General features: G+C 34.4%; 1 protein-coding gene across 13 annotated transcripts in view; it reads right to left on the bottom strand.

The window, feature by feature from the left end:
• The window catches only part of AHI1 (Abelson helper integration site 1), a 194,821-nt gene that overhangs the window by 61,585 nt on the left and 118,296 nt on the right, over nucleotides 1-14,940 (bottom strand). For all 13 annotated transcript variants that reach the window (XR_003681424.2, XR_003681426.2, XR_003681425.2 and 10 more), the window contains one exon: nucleotides 12,526-12,581. Coding sequence is in view for 10 of the 13 variants with exons in the window: in XM_024122533.3 (XP_023978301.1) it covers nucleotides 12,526-12,581 (56 nt within the window). In the remaining 3 variants the exon portion in view is untranslated. The remainder of the gene's footprint in view (nucleotides 1-12,525; nucleotides 12,582-14,940) is intronic.

Below are 14,940 nucleotides of genomic sequence, written 5' to 3'. Positions count from 1 at the left end.
AATTGTTTTTGTAAGTGTTAATTGCTGTTAATATTATCTGAACTGTTTCCAGTTTCCACAGAATCTGCCTTGTGCCACTGAGTGACATTTGAGTTTAATCATATAAACTTACTCTGCTCTTAATATTTTTGGCTCATCTACCATAATGCATTAACACATTCAATTTAAATGTTTCTAAAAGACTCTTAAAGACCTTTTATGTTTTCAGTTTCCCTACTGGTGAATGATGATGATGATGGTGGTGATGATAATGATGATGATACTTTTATCATACAGAATTATGACATTCATGAGATATCCTACATAAAACACTTTGCACAGTGCCTGGTACATGGAGAGGGCCCCATAAATGTCAGAGGTATGATTGTTATTACTCAACTCCTAAAGTTCTTTATCGAAGAGGAATGGCGTTTTGTAGTAAAGTATTTCTGTAGTACTATAAACGTAACCGTATTTTCCAAACAAAATATAGATCTACTAACTCCAACTCATTCTGAAAAGAAAATGTATTTCTAGGTTTGGCAAAATAAGCTTTGAATCCATAAAGTGCCCTCAGAAAAGTCTGCTCATGTTGCCATAAGATATTACCAGGCAGAGATATGGTGACAAGAAAACTTTATGAAGTTTAATTTAAAACACAGAAGTTTCGTTCCCTCTAGGGATTTATCTTACTTACTCTTTATGCATTAAACTAATCTGTGACCCAATAATGTGGTTATACCAAGAGGTGTCTGCATTACTGGCTGCTGCACTACGATCTCTGCCAAAGATTGATCTCTGGGGACGCTGAGAAGATGGCAGGATAAAGGGAAGGTCTTTCTTCACAGGAAGAAGAGACCTGGTAAACTCGTGTATATTTATCAAGGTAAGAAAAGAATCTATGGAACATCTGGAGTGGCAGATGGTAAATGCCCATCTAGGCAGGAAGAATAGAGGACTAGTTTGATAACTTTTGATTAAATTTTCCCAAAATGGAAAATAATATTCCATAAAATGATGAGTCTGAAAAGTTTTTCTAAATAATTGCTTCATTTTATAGCATGATTAACTCAAGTTTTGGTTTCTGTTATGTACTATATTCAATGCTTCCTTACAGGGATCAAATTTTATATTGATTAAAAGGAAAATTTCAAGTAATCACCAAATCTTATTTTAAAAGACAGGTAAGTAAATGCTTTGCTAAAGGACAATGCAATGTAACATTGAAATTGCTTTTAAACATTAACATCCCCCCCCAAATGACTTTTATTTATAAGGCATTTTGTTGATAAATAAAAACTTAAATTGACCACATGTAAAGAAATTGTTGCCTTTTTGATTTTGTTCATTGTTCAATATTTTCCTCATGTTGTGAATAAAGACAATAAATAAGGGGCATTATAAAATTTGTTCATGTTACAGAGTTCAGGAGTGAGTGACCACGGCTGAAAAAAATCAGCATTCGAAAGAAAAATGAGTCAAAAATAAGCTGATGAAATTCAACAAGGATAAATGGACCACTGCACTTAGGGTTAAATGGTAATAGTGGAAAGCTGAGAGATTACTGTGTGCTAGACACTGTACTCAGTACTGGAAACAGCACTAATGAGGTGGGTACTATTATTATCTCCATTCTAGAGATGGGGATACTGAGGCACAAGTAGGTAAATAATGGGAAGACAGGTCTTGAGAGTAAATATTTAAAATATCAAGAAGTTATGGTAGGTCATAATTCAATATCAAACACAGTATGCAGATTATAGAAACCAATAATATCACTATTTTTCATATCACAATTAGAATATTAAATCTAGTTCAGGATGTCACTTTTCCAAAGAATATGAACAAACTGGATGGAATCAGAATAGATTAAGTAGAAGAAAATGGATAGAGTTAATCTATAAAAGAGAATGTCAAGATGAAACAGACACTCTCAAGCATCTCAAGAGCTGTGTTTATAGCAGAGGAAATTGATTTGTTCTATAACGATCTAGAAGCAGAGTAAAACCAAGGTACTAATCATTTGTAGGTAAAGCAGAAAACTTGAGTAATTAATGAAAACACAGTGTTTCTAAGGTAGAAGTAGTTTTTTGTTTTCCAGGAAAGAACGTATCCACAAGGGGACTTTTTTTGGTAACCAGTGACACATCCTTCTCATATGTTGAAGCTAAATGACTAAAAATGTGTAGAGATTAGAAACATCTCAATACACTTACCGAAATATCCCATTATTAGCAGATAATGTAGTCTTTGGCAAATATCAAGAACTCCTGAGGCTCTCAGGTAACATGTTAATTAAAAAGAAAAGAATTTCCTGGCTCTATATTTACCATCTGTGTGACCCTAGTGAAGACTCTTCACTTTTCAGTGCCTCAGTTTCATAATTTATAAAATGGGGATAATAATACCTATCTAAGATTATACAGATGAAAAGAAAGTAGATATAAAGATACACTGGCAACATAGTAGGTATTGAATACATGTGTATCATTGATGCTCACAACAAAGTTAAACAATAGTTTGATATAATTATGATTATATTTATTTATATTATATTATAATTATTTTATATATAATTATATATATTTTATATATTTAATTATATAATATATATTATATTATAATATATTTATATTATATATTTATATAATTATGATTATAATTGTGATTAACTTATTCTTAGAGATTCAGGATCATTATGAATATTAATATAATAGCTATTATTATATATTATATATTATGTGTATACTATTATACACATATGTGTATTATATATTATTATATATTATGTGTAAGGTATTGGACAGTTCTCAGACTGCAGTGCTGAACAAGAACATGGAAAGCCCCTCTTTTAGTGGTGTTTACATTTTACGAGGGGAGACAAAATTCCATAATTTTTTATAGGCCTTTCTGCTATAAAGTCTTGCATTCTGTAGAATGAGGCTTATGAAAAAAAAAAATGCAGTTGTTGCAGACTACTTAAAATCTATGGAACTTGTAACTAGGGTGCTGAAAGAAACTAACAACCCTAATCAAAGTACTAATGTGGTATTAAATCTTTGCTGGCATCTGTACCCAGCATTATGGTTAAGTCAGGTCCATGAAAGAATTTCCTTTCAATAGAGACCAGTTTATCAAAATTAAAAACCCAATCAGGTTTTAGATTTCATCAAACAAAACAATTCTTCATTTGTATTAGCAGTTCTTGAAGCTACTAAATTAGACATTAGCAAAAGGCATTTCAGCTTTTTTCTAAAATGACTCAGTCTTTCCATTTGATTATGAGAAAGCCTGCCTCTGATGGGTTTAAACTTGTAACATGCAAAAATAAATCTTCTGCAATCTTATTGACATCATTCATCTATTTATTAACTGCACATTGGCTAATTTGCATTACAGAAACACAGACTGTACTTACAATGACAGTAAGTACTACTCCAAAGAAACAGGTTAGGGGGTGAAGTAAATGTTTGGGGCAGGGCATATCACCACCTCCCCTTATGGCATTTAACAGAGCTCCTGCTTTCTGGCTCCTGTCTTCCCAGTTTAAGTTCCTGAGGAAACAGATTCCCTTCCAGCACTTGCTCTTTTTGCTGCTCTCAGGGGAAAAAAATGACCAAAATAATTCCTCTGGAGTCAGGTCTCATGGGAACCACGTGTTCATACTTCTAGACATTTCACTAGAGCTTGACTAAGGAAGTACTTCAGCTAGAGTCTAAAATGGAATGATTTTAATTTCTTTAGTTTTTTAATGCTTTAGATGTACTGTTTTAGAATATTTATGCACTTTTGAATTGTTCTTGATTCATAGTTTTGACTAGCTGATTCCTCAAGTTCTACCAGTTTGTGCAACTGAACATGACTTTATTTGTGTTGGGAAAGATAGTGAAAGACATTGAAATGGGCAAAAAAGATTACTGGTTGCTCTTTCAATAGAACCCTAGGCAGCCAGACCAGTGCCCTTCCTTTTCCCCACTGCACTGCACATGCTGTCTAACCCCTGCTGGCTAAATTACACAGTTATCTGAACACCATATCCTACTGCCTGGCATCATTTCACCAAGCCCTGGGCTTATGAAGGTGGAGAGATTTGGTCTGTAGTGAAAGGACTTAGTTTTTGATCTACTGAAGACAACTAACCCACGTCTACTAATTAAGCAGCATGAAATTTCCAATAGCAATGGTGGTGATGGGCATTTGTTAGTCGACCCGGTGGACACGACTGCCATGTGTATAATATATGGGTGAATTCTAACTGAATCCTGAGAATAGGAAGAATGAGAGAAATGATGAGTGAGCATTCAAGCGATGACTATCAGAAATGTGCTTAGTTTTTCTTCTTTAATATGTTGTCCTGGAACAGTAAGAGCAGATGAAAAAGACCCAAAGTAGACGTAAAAGATCAACTTCTTCAACTTTCCTCATTTTACCAACTAGAGAAGTTTTAAATACTTAGTAAGGAATCTTGCTACAACTGCCTCACTCTACTCCTTTGTCTAATGCTAAAATACAGTGTGCATCCTTCTCCACATTTATGTTCCTGAATTTTTCCTTCCATCTGAGAAATTTTTTGAAAGTAATAATGTTGCATAAATACTAAAGCTTAATTTTTCACTTTTGAAGAGCACGGAAAAAGAAACATTTACTTCACATTCTATATAGGTTCCTTTCATGGCAGCCCTTTTGGCAAAACATAACTTTCTTTTGTGAAATGAGTCAGCAATATACACACAAGGCTAAGTTAACTGCTATTCTATTTTCCATCCTCCTCTCATAACAGGTTTCCCGAATTGCTTCCAGTTCATCATGCCTCCTAATGTTACCACCTAGCTTCCTTTCTGCTTCCATTCTCCCAAACTTTTCTGACTACCTATGATGGTACAAAACCTCCAGTTAGACTCCCTTGGCTTCCAAGATGCTACACTATTCCTGACTTCCTATGTCTCTCTTTTCTGTCTGTCTTCTGTGAGGGCTCTTTTTCCAACCTTCTGAATATGGATATCCCTGAAGTCCAGTCTAGCTCTTTGTGCTTATTTATTTCTATAGTTTCAGCCTATATTCATTGATTCATTTAAGCTGTATCTACTGACAGTCTATAAGCAATGGTGACTAAAGCAGACATGGCCCCTACTTTCATGAAACTTACATCCATTCTATCGAGGAAGACAAGAGATAAACATGGAAATAACTGAACAAAAAAATTACAAATTGGGATAAGTATTAAGAAGGAAAAAAAAAGGTGTAATAAAAAGACTAAGTGGGGAGTATCTACTTCAGATAGAATGGTGAAGGAAGATCCTCTGAAAAGCTGACATTTACTGGGATCTAAAGAAAAAGCCCATTATGCAAAAGGGGATGTATATTCCTGGCAGAGAGACCAAATGTTCAAAGCTGCTAGGTGAGTAGGAGAAAGGTTGGCTGTGTTCCAGAAACTCAGAGCAAAGAGTATCATAAGGTGATGTTGAAGAGGTAGGCAGAGACCAGATCAGGCAAGGCCTGGTAGGCCCCAGCAAAGGGTTTGGGTTTTATTCTACAAGTAAGGAGAAGTTATTGAAGAGTGTTAATGAGGAGAGGGATAACCCATTCTGACTTATATTTTAAAAAGATCACTCTGGCTGCCATGACTTACAGAATCAATGAATAAAGGGATCACACATTTAGGACTGCCCAAGACAATCCCAGTTTATATGCCTGTTGTCCTGGTGTAACTGGATTTCTGCATCGACAGCAGGAGACAGTCACAATATGCAATAAATAAATAAATAAATACATAAACACACTTTAAAAAATGAAAAGAGAAAAAGAAAGAAGGTTGGTCAAGAGGCACGCAGGTCATTGCGGCAACCTTCATCAGATTCCTTTGTTCCCAGTGTCCCTGTCCCAGCTGGGACCCTGGGGTCCTCCCTTTGATTCAGGCTTGGGATATGTTCATGTCCATATTATCTGGCCATCTCTTGTGGTGAAATAATATTCAATATCTGGCATACAGAAAAATATTGAGTGGAATGTGTCTCAACTCATTTATCCCTCACAACAATCCTTGAGGTAGGTATTCTCCCACTTGCAGACAAACAGGTAAAGAATCCTGCCTGAAGTCATATGGAGTAAAAGTGGCCAAAGCAGGACTTGAAGCCAGGACATCTGGTCTGGACTCAGTGTTCTTAAGCCCTCTTCTAAAATTACTCCTCAATGCGAGAGACCTAGACATGTTTGGGGAACTACAAGTAGCTCAGAGCGGCCAGCGTTGAGTATTGGGGAAAAGTTGGAAATAAGTCTACAAAGGTAGCAGAAGGCTTCAGACCACATGCTAGATAGCTTAGCTTTCAACTGGTAGGAGATGGGGTGCACCACAAGATCTTTAACATATGATCGTATTTATGCCTTGGATAAATAACTCTATGGAGAACGAATTTGGGAGGTGAGTCGGAGGAGACTGGTTCCTGAGCTTTTTCTAAAGACTGGATATCTGCCCCCTTCCTGGACAGGGACTTTGCACACCTGTTGTGAAGAGTCTGCTTGCTTTCCACTTATAATGATAAACAGGACTTCCCACAACCGAGGTCTGAGGCTTCTGACCACTGGATCTCCCTTCTGGACCCCAGAGCTGTTCAGTGTGGCTCTATCAAGCACAACAAATTTAGATCTTCAAACTCATCCTCTTTTCTGAGGTTCAAGCCTATATTCTCAGTTCTCTACTGAACATTTCTACTTGTTCATGGCTTCTGGTTACCTGAAATTTAACATGTCTAAAATTGAATCTATTATTCTCTAAAAATCATCCTTCATGCCTATTTTTTAAAATATCTGTTAACAGAGTCATCATTCCCTCAGTAACCTATGTCTCCAGCCATCATTTACCTCTTTTTCTTTTGAATTTCTATCATCAATTCTAACTTCCAAATCTTTCTCATAAGCATACCTCTATTACCATTTCCATTGCCCCTTCCTTATTCAGACCCTTAGCACCTTGAATGTGGATTATAGTAGCTTCACAGATCATTTACTTTCTTCTAATCTCCACCTACCTGCAATTTCATGAGCTGCTTTTAATTTTTTAAAAACATTACCCCTTGATCATCTTATTCTCATGCTCAAATGCCTTACTGTTGCTTATATTGATAAAGTCTTAATTTTTTACCTAACATCCATCCAATGATCTTTATAAATCATGCGCAAATTACCTTTTCTTAATCTGTCTCATGTTCTGAAATGCTCTGCTTCAGGCAAACTGTCTCCATCTATAAACTCTGTACTTTCCTTCTACTATCTTTGGTCACACTGTTACTCTGGTCTAGAACATCCTATTCCTTTTAAAATCCCATCTGTCCTTTATGATCCAGTTTAGCACCTTCCTACTCTAAACAGCCTTCCCAAATCACTACAGCCCTGGGAATTCCTAAAGGCCCATCCCATATTCCTATACTTGAGTACAAGCTGCCTTGTTGACATGACATCTGTACTATATTGCTCTGAACTTTTATCCACTTCATGTATTGAGATTTAACTATTTACAGTTCACTTTTCTAATTAGACCAAGAGCTGCTCAAAGACACAAAGCATGTTTTATACTTTTTTGTATTTCTGCTTTCCCCCATACCACTCCCACACCTACCCCAGCACTTGATACTGTACTGTCCTATGGGCACCATACACCTAATGTTTGCTGATAATTTAGAAAATAAATTCCTATTATGCCACTCTTATGTTATAGTCCTCCAGTAATATGACACTTTCAGAATTTTAAAACTTTCTCAGGTAGAGAAATTTAGCAAAGTCAAAAGAGAACTGGGGGAAAAACGTCTGAGAAAAACAAATGTCAGCAGAGTATGCTAATGGGAAAAATCAACATAAGCTTCATAATTTACAATATCTGGAGAAAAATTAATGTGCAAATACTTAAGAAAAATGTTATATTATGGATAACTCACAAGTGGTCTTAAAAAAGAACCAATTTTGCATTTACATTTGAATTTCAATAGAATTGCTCTGAATTGCTACTTTAATGATAAGTGAAAACAGATTATTTTATGACAAGTTATAAAAGCTTATAGTTTATCAGTTCCCTCTCCACCCTGTAATTGCCTTCAGGAAGAGATTGCCCATAGGTTCTATTTTATGAGTTTTATAGGGGCACATTCACCCTAGTTTACATAACTATGAATTCCTGGAAAATTCTATAGATTGGCTGCCCCCAACAGTATGTTAAAATGTGAAAGACATATTTTATGTAAACATATGTATAAATTTATTAAACTAATGTGCAATAATGCAATATGTAGCAATCTTGTGAACCTAGAGTGGGCTAAACAATGATAATAATCTAACAACAGAAACAACTCAAAATGTTGTAGAATGAATATCATATAATCCATAATCATATAATCCAAAAGAGGCTCAGAATAAAGTTTAATTTGTATGTACATTTATGAATAAGTTTACTGTAAGGGCAAGCAATACCACAAACATCTCAGATATATTTTCACAATAATAAAATACTCTAAAACACAGTAAAGTTTACCACTGATGAAAAATCATGTGACAAAAATTTATCAATCAAGCCCTTAGAAAACCTAGAAGGAGTGTAACTGCAGAATGAATGAACAGCTTGTTAAACTGGTCTTATAACAATGAAGAATAATGAACCAACATTTAAATTTCCAATCAAGCTAGGATATTTTAATTCTTAATAATTTATGCAACACTTTAACAGATGGCAAAAGTGTTCCATAACTGGTATAATTCTGATGAGACAGGCAGGAGTTTGTTTCAACCTGCTGTGGTAGATGTGTAGACTTCTACGAAAACATAAGCTGTAATTTTATAAACTGACAAAAAATCCCTTTGTTAAAAGAAAATTTGCTCCCATTAGTGGGGGTTGTGGGATCTCTGAATAAAATAAGAAGAAAGAAATAGTATTAGGGTTACAGGTTTGGAATGCAGAAGCTTTACAAAAATGATTGACTACAATAGGCCATGTTGATGTTATCTGAATTTTATCGTACCAGTTTTCACTGGAAGAGATTCAAAAACAGTTCTCCTCAAATCACTAAAAATACTTTATATATTCAACATGGTTTACCATGTTTTAATTCCACCAGAACATAGGAAAAGCTATGGGAACTGCTGTGCATATGACTGCACATTAAAAGGCAGGTATGTTTTAACTAAGTCCTTCGTGTAATAACCTAAAGTAAGAAAAGACCAGACATGTGGGTGGAAGACTTCATTATGCTAGTTGCTATTTCTCTTTGGTTTGCAAATAAGTCCTCCATTTAAAGTAACTATGGGACTCAAGCCTATGCTGATTTAACTATTAACTTACTTTTACACCTGCCTTTCAGGGTTCAGACAATGAACTCTGATTAATCTGAGTCTGATATTATCCTTAACTTGCTGGAGGCTATAAGCAGGTGCAGCAACCAGCTCTTAAAGTGGCATGATCTAACTACCTTCATGTAATCTAATATTATGATTGTATGATGTCTTATTTGCTTTTCCTATAATAGTAACACGTCTGAGTGAAGATCATTCAGCCCAAAAATCAGTGAAAAGAAAGCCACACATTTATGAATCAAATCTGAGCTAAGACATTAGGTATAAAGAAAATAAAAGAAAATCTGTAATACATGAACAGGCAAAACATGCTACCTATACAAAGGAATAACTATCAGACTGATTTGAATGTCTCTCCTGAAATACTCAATGACAGAAAGCAAAAAGATGATCAATTTCCACAACGTTTTGAAGGGAAAAGGTTATATTCAAATAATTAAAAGCCCTGGCAAGCTGTCTTATGCAAAGACAAATGAGAGATATTTTAAAATATGCAGTTTAAAATATGCAGATTCAGGTAATATAATTCTCAATTTATATTTCTTGAAAAAGTAACTTGAAAATATACTCTTAGATATGAACAAAATTAAGAGCTCTGAATGCAAAAAAAAGTAAGTAGTGATTATAGCCAGTTAAGAAGGAAGGTTTGATCCTTTTTGGTGGAGGGGGTCATGCCATGTGGGGATATTCTGTTTTGCTTTCTATTGAAGGAACCTCAAACACAGATATGGTATTATTTATGTCAAAAAGAAAAAAAAATCCAAACAAAAAATTAAAATTCATGTAATAAATGAAAAAAAAGGGAAACAAGTAAATTAAAGAGAGAGTGAGAACACAGAACCAAGGGACAAAAGGGGTTTTGTTCTCAGGCTAACCTATATTCACTTAAAGAACACTACTGCATCCCACTATAATGCTATAGGATCAAACTATCCTCTGTAACCATATATTTACAGAAAAGTTCATTCCAACCTGAAACGTCAAGAAACACATCTTTCCCTGTCACAGAGGCCTAAGAAAGTCTTGCTTCCCTCCCCTGCTGAATAGTCATAAGTAGCATCTAGCACTCCTAGACCCCAGCCATTCATGGTAGGACTTAGAGCCAAAGGAATTGTAGAGAGGTAGGCTGGAAACTGGTGGCTAGGTACGAGGACAAGAGTCATTCAGAGCCTCAGCCATTCTGAAATCCTGGCCCACTCCCCTTCTATTTTTTTTCTCAGGCCCAAAGAGTCTCTCTCGTTTTTAGCCAGTACAGTACAAAGTTTGAACTCACAAATATCCCACTTTGTAAAACTTTTAGACAGACTTTTTCCTATTTCTTTTATCTCTGAATATTTTCTTCTCTTAAACCCTTTAGGGAAAATAAGGGCACACTGACCCAAAGGATGAAAATTATGTAAAATTATATTTCTGTGAAAAGCAGACTTTATCTGTCCTGGGGCCCAGCAGAGACTGGGTAATGAACAGACTTGTGATTCTATTTAGAGGTTATGGAGAAAGGGCCAAGGTTAACTGTCAGCAAGCTGGGGAACTATGGGGGAGAGGAGAAAGGCTGTTGAATATGCTTAAGTTGTAGTAAAGAGACAGAAGGAGAAGAGCTCAGAAAAAGACATCAGAAAGGAAGACTGGCTCAAGTCAACCCTGGGGATCTAATGAGTGTTAGGGGAGTGTCTGTATAAACCAAGTATTTTAAAACTTATCAACTATACAGAGTAGAAATGTTATTAATATATTAGGAGCCACCATTTAATAATCCAACTGGGAGAACATAACCAAAAACCAATGATACCTAAAGTATTATGCATTAGATTTTGTTCCTAATTCACAGGAGTAATTTCGAGATCAGGGCACTACTGTAAATTTTGTTCATGCCATTATTTCTCATGATTTCATGAATATTTGATTCTATTATTTTATGATTTAATTCACATGGGAATCTGCCATCAGCCTACAGGGTGAAACAAAAACACCTGGCAGGTTACACTTTTCTGAGTTCCAAAATGTACAAAACACCCAGAATGTAAACAAGGTGCTGCAGGAAACCCTACAGGAATAAAATAAATTTCAAAAGTATATAAAATAGTCAAATGAGTAGATTATTCAAATACCTTAAAATAATTAATTTTCCATAATTGCTAGGCTTCCATTTTTAATATTAATGAATAAAATTTACATAATGTTACGGCTATTCTTTTAGCATACTTACTAAAGGATAACTGGAACACACACACTATATCCATGTACCTTTTTATGACTATGCTAATGATTAATTCCTCAAACCCAGTCGTTTCTGAAGCCCCACGTATTAAGTTACCAAACTTGCTGAATCAATTATATGGATTTATAACAAATAGAAAAAATGGAGCCAATCTGTCCGTGAGGAAAATATTATTAATAAAATTCAAATATAGTTTAATACATTTTTATTTTCGTAAAAAAGGTATTACTAACTCTTTCTCACAATAGGAAATGCTGAATTGTACAGAGTACTTGAAAGATTTATTATACAGAAAGGATAAGAAATAAGAATATGCTTAGTGAAGAGATATACTCTAGTCTATTTCTTGTGAATCTTTCAAGTGGGAACCAGCAACTGAAGTGTATTTCATACATACAAATACTATATACAGAGATTAAAAGGGAAATTTATTTGTCTTCCTTCTATATTATTTTCTATAATTATTTTTAATATAGTAAATAGATACTATAATTATTAAATGCCTTTTGTTGTCTGGTAGTAATAGTAGTGGGGTAAAAGATTAGATTTCACTTCTATAATAATAAGGCATAGTAATCTACAAGAGAAATGAAGCATAATGGCCTACTTTCACTATTACAAAACATTCACTCTAAATAATGATGTGCAGAAAATAACACTCATTTTTACAAGGGTGTAAATCAATTTGCATAAAGATTTACAGTATTTTATCAAAAGTATAAAGTATTTTAAAATTAAATACCATTCTATTCATAACATTAATATAAACAAGTACCTATAAAAATGATACAGCATCTTATTTTCCTATATCTTAGTAAAAACTGATAGGTTACCTTGATTAATTAGAAAACATAAGGTAATTTTCTTAAAGGGATATAACTCTTGGCAAAAGGTAGGTTACAAGAGTTTTCTACAATGGCATTTTGTGTCACTATAACCAGTATTATTTTGTGCCTTCTTAACAGTTTTAACAATGTAGAAATAGATTGCCTTACCGTTGGTGCTGTATCTACATGGTGGTTACAAGGCTTTCTTCCTATACTGATAATCCCTGTGAAATGAAAAGATTGTGAATATTTGCTTATTATACCTATACATTTTATTTTGAAAACATTTATGTCAGCAAGACATGACTCCTACAGCTTACAAGAAAACAGCCTCACTTGGATGGCAGAATCCTTTAAAGTGGTATCATGAATTCTTTGGTCAGAAACAGTTGGAGAGTTTAGCTAACTAAGAGACCTGACTCAAGGTGAGCTAAGCCAATTTCCTCATTCAAGTGGTATCCAGCAATAGCAGAAGATGTGCTCTTATTCTGTTCTCAGCTCAAAAATTATACCATTATCTCCCTCTGCTACATTCCTTCAATGAAAGTTTTGCTTCTGTCTTGAGGTCATCAAGTTTTCATAAAGAAATATCACAAAGTCTATGAAAAGAATCGCTTCCTTATTTTCTCAAAAACAAAAAATAAATCTATTTGAAATTCTCTTTGATCATCTGATTTCCTACTATGATACAATCGGCTATCTATTCAATCATCACAGAGTACTGAAGAAAAAAAAGTTCCCTTGATTCTCTCCTTTAAAATGACAATATAGACTGCTAACCTTGAGAAAAATCATTTTACCATGTATAGTTTATCTTTTTGTTCCCCATGTCCTCTACTGCATTTCTTTGTAATAAACAGCTTCTAAGGATGTAACACATTGCATCTCATCTGTAAAGATACTGGTTCAAAATCAAGCGCAAGTTTAAAATGAATACAGGTGTGGCTCTCATTTACTTTTCAACCTCTGTCAATCAGCAGACCAACATGTGAATAGTTAACATGTGAGTAACTTAACAGTTAAATAACGCTAAAAGCTAACCATGCAGGGGTGGTTAGAAGTGAGAACTGCAATGCACTGTCAAGAGCAAATAGCACAATTCCTAGTTGAAACAAAACACTAGCTCCTCTCATTTATAGGCATTTAACTCATTTTTTCTTATAGTATAATAAATGAGATCAACACAAAACAATCACTTTTTATCACTTTTGTAAGAGTATATTCAAAATGAACTAAGTACTGTGAAACAAGATTTTTAAAAAATAGTTTTTGTTTCATTTAAAAATACTCTCAGTATGTATTGTTAGCCAGTGAAGTGTAAAGCACTATACTACCTGTATTCAATCAGCTAATATTTAGTTGTAAGTGGCTATTTGGCACTCAGTGATAAAAGATAAATTATAAAGGATAAATTATGATTTCTGACCTTAAGAGTCTAGTAAAACAGATGTCCTTTTTTGAAGAAATACTATACACCAAATTAACAGTTCTGTCTTAAATGTAATAAAGTCTTTAAAGTAATTTTGATGGAAAGACATTTTTATTCTTAGATAACACTGGCCTTGCAAAGTTTTTTTTAAAACCCAAGTAAAACATATTTTAAAATATTCAAATAATGCTGATTCTTATTGTAAGACTTTACTCTGAAGTATACAGAACTGATGGTGAAATCCTCACCTCCTCAGCCCTCACACTCTCACAACCCTCTCTAGCTGCAACCGCGAAGAATAGTCTGGCACGACACACTGGCTTTAAAATGAGAGTGGTCATACCACAGGGTTCAGGAATTAGCAACATCTTACATACGTATTCTCACTACTATAATCTGACCGCCATAAAATAGGCCAAGGCTGACTACTGATTTTAAAATTCTTATCCAATTAGAAAGTAATTTCAAAATGATGAAAATAAAAAAAACTAAAAAAACCCCAAATCTACATCCTTAGCTTATGAAAGTACAAAGAAAAAAATTACATGTTTTACAGTTTCAACTTCAGGATAAGAATGTGTTGAACACTAGAATTTTAACATGAATTTTCTAAAGATATTGGGTTGGCCAAAAAAAATTCGTTCGGGTTTTTCCATAACATCTTATGGAAAAACCCGAACAAACTTTTTTTGGCCAACCCAATATAAGCTTAGTTTTAAATTTAGATTGCCTACTGAAATAATATCATTTGGAAATACGATCATACATGTTTGTTTAAGCTTTCAATAGAGAATATACAGAAAGGAATAAGCTTAAGGAAAAGCATCCCCAAATATTTTGCTATTTTAAGTAAATTTTACCCAAAAAAAATCTATATTTTATTTCACTTTTATCTGATCAAACATTCCAGATGTTTCTGTGAAAAGTATTTCTTGGATGGGATTGACATTTAAGTTAACAGACCTTGAGTAAATTAGATTGCCTTCCATAATGTGAGTGGGCTTCATCCAACCAGATGAAGGCCTGAAAAAAGACTGACCTCCCCTGCAAGAGGGAATTGTGCCAACAGACTGCTTTCACCAGGGTATGTCCAAGTGTGTCTTTGTTGTTATTAATCTTTCTTGGGACTTGACAGCCCTTTAATCTGCAGAATC

This window comes from Physeter macrocephalus, chromosome 10 (genome assembly GCF_002837175.3).
Source record: "Physeter macrocephalus isolate SW-GA chromosome 10, ASM283717v5, whole genome shotgun sequence".
Classification (NCBI taxonomy): Eukaryota; Metazoa; Chordata; class Mammalia; order Artiodactyla; family Physeteridae; genus Physeter; species Physeter macrocephalus.
Note: the sequence above shows the minus strand (reverse complement) of the source record. Positions and strands in the feature narration are given on the sequence as shown.